The following is an 8430-nucleotide window of genomic DNA, read 5'->3' as shown; positions in this document are numbered from 1 at the left end:
TCTATAAGAATGTGCATGTACTTAACTGAGAAAGAAGAAAAAAAGGTAAGGAGTTTTTCGCTTTGAGTTAAATGTGCTTTGTAGTCACTGCTTTGTGGCGTTGTGGAATGATATATGTCTTGTCAGGTCTGTTCTTGTAGTGTATATATATATATATATATATGAGATAAATTTTAGAAGATTAAATTTAATGATGTTTGTATAGTTTTCTAGAATATTTGAGAATGTTCTAGATAGTTTGAAACGTTCTAAAATATTTTAGAAGGTCCCGTGATATCTTAGAAAGTTTTAGAAGACTCTAGAAGGTTATAGAATATTCTAAAAGAGTCTTGATGTATATAAAAGTATGAAGAGTAGTATGCAATAATCTATAAGTATTTAAAAAATTGTGGTAGAATAGATATTTATAATGAAGGTTTTGGATAATTAATCTAGACCGTTGATTAGATTTAATCCTAACTATCCATTATAGAGGTGGATGGCTATAAATAGGAAGTGAGAGTTTGAGTTTGAGTGTGTAAGTGATTTGTAATAAACACTTGAGTAATAAAATATTTTTTCCACCAAAACTTCCTTTCTCTTGTGTTCTTAGCTTTCTTGCTAAATACTGAGGGTTAGACTGACTTGGTCTTAACTTAAGAGGTTGAGTAAGTCTGAGTGCCGGCACAGTAGCATTGGAGTGTGTCAAATGCCGTGACAATTTGGTATTAGAGCAAGGTTCGAGAGGGAGTACAAGTAGTTTGTGGGTATGACTTCTAGTGTAACCATGGAGCATGTTGAGTCTCAAAAGGGAAGGGATACTATTCCTTCTCAATAGGGAGGCAAGAAGGCCCGTTCTTCAAGTGAGTCTAGAGGTAAGGACTATAACTTCTTAGAAGAGAGAGTTTCTATGTTGGAGAATGTTCTATTCTCTATGGATGAGTGCTTCCAAAGGATAAAACATGACAAGAAGACCCTCGAGACTCACATGTTAGGAGAACTAGATGCTTTCAAAGAAAGTATGCTCCAAATCGAAGAAAAGCTTAAGAATTCCTTGAAGCTATTTGAGGAAGTTCGAGTTCGGTTCGAGGAGGCAAAATCTCGACCAACCATTATAAAGGAGACGACAAAGATTGATCTCCCAATGCCAAAAGAGTTTAAGGGCGTAATGGATGTTCGAGAGGTGGAGAACTTCCTATGACAAATGAAGAGGTACTTTGAAGGCCACGGGGTGGTCGAAGAAGCAATAAAGGTACGCACTGCAGCTTTCTACCTTTCTGATAATGCTACTTTGTGGTGGAGGAGAAAGTGCGCAGATATAGAAAAGGGTACTTGCAACATAGCCACATGAGAAGATTTCAAAAGAGAGTTGAAAAGACAATTCTTCCCTGAAAATGTGGTCTCTAAGATTAGCAACTATTTAAAGGAGTTCACTACTCTCACGCTTCAAATCACCAACTTAGCATTAGATGATGCATTGTTCTTCTTCATCGATGGAATCCAACCTTGGGCAAAGCAAGAACTTCAAAGAATGAATATTAACGATATTGATAAGGCCATCGTAGTGGCCGAATTACTCACTGAGTATCATAGGAGAGACTCTAAAACCAAGTCTTCCTCCAAACCTTCTACTAAAGGTGGCGGAGACAAGAGGAAGAATTTCTCAACCAAGAAGGAAGAGAAATACTCTTCAAAGAAAGAGTACGGGAAAAAGAAGAAGACTTTCATGCCTAAAGGAGGATGTTTCGTGTGCAAGGGACCACACCAAATGAAGGACTATCCCAAGTTAGGGACTCTGGCATCTATTGACGAGGAACGAGAGGTTCAATCTCAAGTAACTGAGTGTATTGGATCTATCTAACTCATGACTGCTATGAAAGGTAAAGAGGCAAGCACTACAGAAAAGAAAGGCTTGATGTATGTCAAAACCTTTATCAATGAAAAATCCGTCATGACTATGATCGACACTGGTGCTACACACAACTTCATCATGCCTGATGAAGCAAAGAGACTTGGGTTGAAAATCACCGAAAAGAATGGCTGGTTCAAACCCATGAATACCAAAGGTGAACTCCTTAAGGGAGTAGCAAAAAGGGGTTAATGAGATGACTCTTAGTTCTTGGAGGGACTTTGTGGATTTCTCAGTAGCACCCATGGATGATTTTAAAATAGTCATCGGGCTCAATTTACAAAGGAAGGCAAATATAATACCTATGCCATACTACGAGATATTATGTGTCATGGAGAAAGGGTCTCAATGCATGATCCCTGCAGTCTCTAAAACTGGAGGACTACTGATACTTTCTGTTATACAACTCAAGAAAGGGTTCAAGAAGAGAGAGATTACATATTTGACTATATTACAAGAGGAGTCAACATCTGAAAGAGAAGACGTTCCTCCTAAAATCAAGAAAGTCCTTGAAGAAAATAAGGATGTGATACCCCCGAATTGCCAAAGCAACTACCACCTAGGAGGAAGGTGGACCACAAAATTGAATTGGAGTCAGAAACAAAGCTGTCTACCTCAGCACCTTATAGGATGGCACCGCCAGAACTTGAGGAGTTGAAGAAGCAACTCAAAAATTTGCTAGATACTGGGTTTATCCGTCCATCTAAGGCACCTTATGGCCCACTAGTCTTGTTCCAAAAGAAGCATGATGGTTCGTTGAGACTATGCATCGACTATCGAGCACTTAACAAGGTAACCATCAAGAACAAATACCCTATTCTTTTGATAGCTGATTTGTTTGATCAACTTGGTAGAGCTAAGTGGTTCTCAGAGCTGGATTTGAGGTCAGGATATCACCAAGTGAGGATTGTAAATGGTGATGAGTCTAAGATCACGTGTGTCACGAGGTATGGATCGTATAAATGGTTGGTGATGCTTTTTGGCTTGACCAATGCTCCTGCGACCTTCTGTACCTTGATGAACCAGATCTTTCGACCTTATCTTGATTGGTTTGTAGTGGTCTACTTGGATGATATTGTTATCTATAGCAATACCTTGGAGGAACATGTAGAACACTTACGAACTGTGTTCAAGATCTTGCGAGAGAATAACCTATATGTGAAAAAGGAAAAATGTTCCTTTGTAAGGGACAAAGTCCACTTCTTGGGACACATCATTAAAGATGGAACTCTCTGCATGGATCAAGGAAAGGCAAATGCTAACAAAAAGTGGGTGCCGCCAAACAAAGTATCTGAATTGAGGTCATTCCTTGGGTTGGCTAATTACTATCGAAGGTTTATCAAAGGATACTTCGCTAATACTGCACCATTAATTGATCTTCTAAAAAAGAATCACTCTTGGAAATGTTCAAAGGAGTGTCAAAAGGCCTTTGATGAGTTGAAGACTGCTATCACAGAAGGAGTAGTACTCGCACTGTCTGACTACTCAAAGGTATTTGAAGTCCACACTAATACTTTTGACTATACTATTGGAGGAGTTCTGATGCAAGAAGGACATCCTATTACTTTTAAAAGTCCCAAGTTGAATGCTACAGAGAGACAATACACCATCCAAGAGAAGGAGATGACCGCGGTGATACATTGTTTGAGAACTTGGCACCAATAATTGCTTGGTTCACACTTCATCGTCAAGACAGATAATGTGGCTACAAGTTACTTTCAAACTCAGAAGAAGTTAAGCTCTAAACAAGATGGCACTCGTTCTTACCTCGACAAAGCTGCAAAGAGGATGAAGAAATGGACAAATAAAAAGAGGAGGTCTGCAAGCTATCAAGTGGAAGACAAGATAATGATTAAACTTCTTCCACAATAATTCAAAGCCTTTTGCAAGGTTCATAAGGGTTTAATCTGCAAACACGAAGGGCCATTTGAGATCATTGGACGTATTGGGAAGATTGCTTACAAAGTACAACTCCCTCCCTATATGAAGATCCATTTCGTCTTGCATGTGAGTATGCTTAAACTATATTATAAAGACCAAGATGAACCGAATATAGGTGACTCGAGTCGTGCTCCACCTGTGGTGATTAGATCCTTTGATAAAGAAATCAAAGAAATCTTAGCTAATCGCGTCGTGCGACGAAGATAAGTACCACCAAGTATCCAATACTTGATCAACTGGAAAGGACTCCCGATAACCGAAGCTAGTTGGGAAGCTTGTGAAGCTCTGGGACAATTCCAAAAATACCTAGATCGCTATCATGAACAGAACACGACGAAAACGTCTGCGCATTAGGTGGGGGAAGAATGTCACAGTAAATTTTAGAAGGTTAGATTTAACGGTATTTTTATAGTTTTCTGGAGTGTTTGAAAATACTCTAGATAGTTCCGAAACATTCTAAAATGTTCTAGAAGGTCTCAAAATACCTTAGAAAGTCCTAGAAGACTCTAGAAGGTCATAGAGTATTCTAGAAGAGTCTTGATGTATATAAAAGTATAAAAAGTAGTATGGAATAATCTAAAAGTATTTAGAAAGTTATGGTAGGATAGATATTTGTAATGAAGGTTTTGGATGATTAATCTGGACTGTTGATTAGATTTAATTCTAACAATCCATTAAGGAGGTGGATGGCTATAAATAGGAAGTGAAAGTTAGAGTTTGAGTGTGTAAGTCATTTGTAATAAACACTTGAGTAATAAAATGTTCTTTCTACCAAAGCTTTCTTTTTCTTATGTTCTCTTGTGTTCTTAGCTTTCTTGCTAAATACTGACGGTTAGGCTGACTTGGTCTTAACTCAAAAGGTTGAGTAAGTCCGAGTGCTGACACGGTAGCATTGGAGTGTGTCCAAGGTCGTGACAACTTGCTCTATCCCACTGGGTTTTAAAACATTGTTTATTTTATTAAAATTGTTTTAAAAGTATATTAGAGAATTAATATTTTTTATTAATATTAGTCAATATTTTAGATTAATATTTTATTTTTATACTATTAGAATATAGAATTTAGGATTTAGAATTAAATATTTAGAATTTAGAATTTAGAATGTTGAAAACAAATAATAAATTTTATTAGTCATAGCATTATTCTTATTTTAATATTAAATTTAAAATAACTAACAAAACTATTAATATTATATTGACTATTTAATAAAAAAATCAAAATAAATAAGTAACTCTAATCTTAATTATCCCAAAGGTCTAAATCTAATTTTCTGTTGCTATCTTTCTGTATTTTTTTACTTTTTGTATTTTTGATACAAATTTGTATGAAGAGATAAAGAATTAAATGAAAATTCAAAAGAAATCAAATAAAAATTTCTAGAATTAAAGTCAAAGAGAGAAAATAAAATTTTTAATTACATCATTAATATTTCATATTATTACATTATATTTTTATTTATAATATAATTTTTTAATTGGACTATGGAATATAGGCTCAATACTGATCCTATTAATTTTTTAATTTATTCAATTGTTAAGTATTTTGTTTAATAATTATATTATTGCATATTTTTTTATTGTTTGGTTTATGATTATTTACAATAAAATTCTATTACTATTTTTTTACTAGTTTACGTATATTTTGTATTCATACTGTACTTCTAGATTTTTATGAAGTTGTGAATTGTATTTTTATAATAATATTATATTTATTAATTAATTATTTAGGTTTATAATTCTTTTAATAATCAAAAATATTTTAGATTATTTTTTATTAGTTTATTGTTGATAATAATTAATTATAGTAGGAGTACATAACAAATATATAAAATTAATTATAAATTTTTTTTTATCAAATTATATATAGTAAATATGTTGATATTTGTATTCTACATTTTATTAGACTAAATAACAAATTTATTGCATACATTGTCAAGATTTTCATTAACTCCCTAACGGAGTTATTTTTTAATAGAATATCAAATTTAATGATCGAATTGAATAAAATAAATATTTGAAGATGAGATTGAGATGCTAATTTAGCTTCAAGCATCCATTTGAGTATCAACTCATAATTATTCAGCTAACTTAAGTAAACTTCCTTATTTTGACTTGTTAACGTAGGGTTCTTTCTTTATCCTTTATTGGGATAAAGTTAAGGCTACAAAAGAGCAAGCAGAGCCCCCAGAAGGCTTGAAGAGATAATGGCATCGTTACCACTGAGTCCTTGGATAAGCAGAGCCCCAGTCGCTTCCTCTTCGGCATCTCTCGTCTTCCACGTTGCTTCATCGCCAGCATCACTCTCTCTCGCTCGCTCCTCCCCTCGCCCTCCCCTCCTCCACTGCTCCTTTATCTCCTCCTCTTCTTCCTCCCTTTCCTTCCCTTCCTCTATCCTCTCAGGTAACTTCTTTTTCTTTTTCTGTCAGTTTCTTTAATTCAAGTTTGCTTCTTTTTCTTCTTCTGTCAATTTCTTTAATTCAAGTTTGCCGTTTAGCTTCATAGTTGTTTTGAGATTGTAACTGCCTAACTGGAATTGTCTTCCATTTGTGAAACCCAAAAGTGAAGCCGCGTTTGTGTTACTTATGAAAAACAATGAGATTGGAGATGCATAAATTTCTCAAAGCATAAGTACAGTAGGGAGTTACTCTTCTTGGGGAGGATTAATACTCATTTTTATCCCGAAATTTTGAATAGTCAAAATAGCCCCTGTTGATAACAAATGTAAGTCAAGTTTGTTACTTTCGTGGATTATTTTCACATGTCAAAACTTTAAGAACCAATGTTATGTTATTACTAGGGAATAGTAGAAAGTTCAATTACCAGAGGAATTAACTTTAATTTTACGATGTGTTTTGATTTAAATTTCATACATCTAGAATTTAGTTGGAATTGTTTTGATTTGATATTTAATAGCTGAATTCACGATTTTACACTTATTAGTTTATCTAATTTGCCAACTTTAGATACAAGTGATAAATGCAAATTATTTAACAACATGAAATTGGTTTGGTCAAATTCAAGACATGGTCATGGTGGCAGATCTTTTAATCTTATAGCAACAAAAAGTACGAACGATTTGGCCAAAGCCAATAAGGTGCTTTTAACGGTATTTAACTCATGTACTAAATCAAGGCTTGTTCACATTGTCGCTTCTGTTCTTAAGATGAGCTGCAAACCAGCCTCATGACTAAATTTGTGTAGCTTCTAGTTTGTCTTGATCTCAGCTAACTTCTTAACATTTCCAGGTTTGTCGCTGGGATTGGAGTTGACATCTGATGTTCGGGCTAGAAGAGAAAAGGGTCGTGGCCTGGTTGTGAAGGCAGGCAAGGCTGCTCTTTGCCAGACTAAGAGAAACAGATCCCGGAAATCATTGGCTCGGACCCATGGTTTCCGCAGAAGAATGAGAACAACAAGTGGGAGAGCAATTTTGAAGCGTCGACGCGCTAAGGGACGAAAAGTTCTTTGCACCAAGTCCCACCCAAATAGTGGCAAATAGAGGCATGAAGGCATGAAGGCTTATAGTTATTTACTTTCTGTTGGTAAATTTGTGATTCCTGTAAGCATGTCTAGATTTCAAGCTTTTCTTCCATAACAGTGGTTTGTATCCTTTAAAATATTTGAAGATTGCATTTTATGTCTCAACATTTGTTTTTGTCATGCATAATTCTTGTTAAGTTGCACTGTTGTTACAAATTTGCTTGCTGCAACATTTCTTATAATTATTTCTGTTTATACAACTTTTTATGCTATGTTAGCCTTAACATTACTGTTTAAGTATATGTGTGGGTGGAATTGGCATTTATGCATTTTTCTTACCATATTTTTTCTCCTTAATTATGGCATTATTTTTTCTGAATAATCACAATGCATCCATACATTAATGAGTGTTGTGGAGTGTAGACAACCTTCTAAGATTGGACAATGAGATTGTGTTACTTGAAAGCTTGAAGAGGAATGGTTAATGGGTGTAGATTTTTCAATATCATCATTTAAGCCTTTTTATCATTTTGTTCATACTTGCTTGAATGTTTGTAAAATACTAGAGGGTCAATTCATTTTTATCTTATGAAATCTAAGGCTATATATTATTTAGAATTTTAAACTAAATCAATTATTTAAAATTTTAAATGTTTGCTGTATTTAAGTTTCAGGAATATTAGTATTGTTTTCGGTCATCAATTAGTCGTCAATGTTAAAAATTATGGGAAAAAATATTTTTGGATTATTAGATTAAAGAAATTGGATTAATAGTTAAAAATAATGATAAAAAATAATAAATTCCGATGGCTCTCTAATATTTCTTTTTAAATTTTACTTTTGTAATTGAGTTATTGTTCTTCGCATCTTGTAATTTTGCTAATATCAATAAATATATGATTAACAAAGTCAAATATAGTTTTTTCCAACATGTTCACAAACTTGGACTGGTTTTCAGTAGAGGCATTCTATAACATTCCTTCAACGGTTATGGTTTGGTAAGTTTCTATTAATTGTTATTTTTCTCACTGTTATACTGTTCGAGATCATTTACTAATTAGTTTTTGATCGGTTACTTTTGTGCTGAACAACTTAGAACTGTGTTTTTCGAATTAATAATTCTCC

The 8430-nt window shown here is 34.1% G+C and overlaps 1 protein-coding gene across 1 annotated transcript; it reads left to right on the top strand.

The window, feature by feature from the left end:
- The first annotated feature begins 5963 nt into the window (after nt 1–5963).
- Nucleotides 5964–7502, top strand: LOC107468011 (50S ribosomal protein L34, chloroplastic). The gene is made up of 2 exons (XM_016087254.3): nt 5964–6228; nt 7074–7502. The coding sequence occupies exons 1-2, from the start codon at nt 6033–6035 to the stop codon at nt 7322–7324; spliced, it is 447 nt and encodes a 148-aa protein (XP_015942740.1). The 5' UTR covers nt 5964–6032; the 3' UTR covers nt 7325–7502.
- The last annotated feature ends 928 nt before the right edge of the window (nt 7503–8430 follow it).

This window comes from Arachis duranensis, chromosome 9 (genome assembly GCF_000817695.3).
Source record: "Arachis duranensis cultivar V14167 chromosome 9, aradu.V14167.gnm2.J7QH, whole genome shotgun sequence".
Lineage (NCBI taxonomy): Eukaryota > Viridiplantae > Streptophyta > Magnoliopsida > Fabales > Fabaceae > Arachis > Arachis duranensis.
This window is presented reverse-complemented; position numbering and strand designations above follow the sequence as displayed.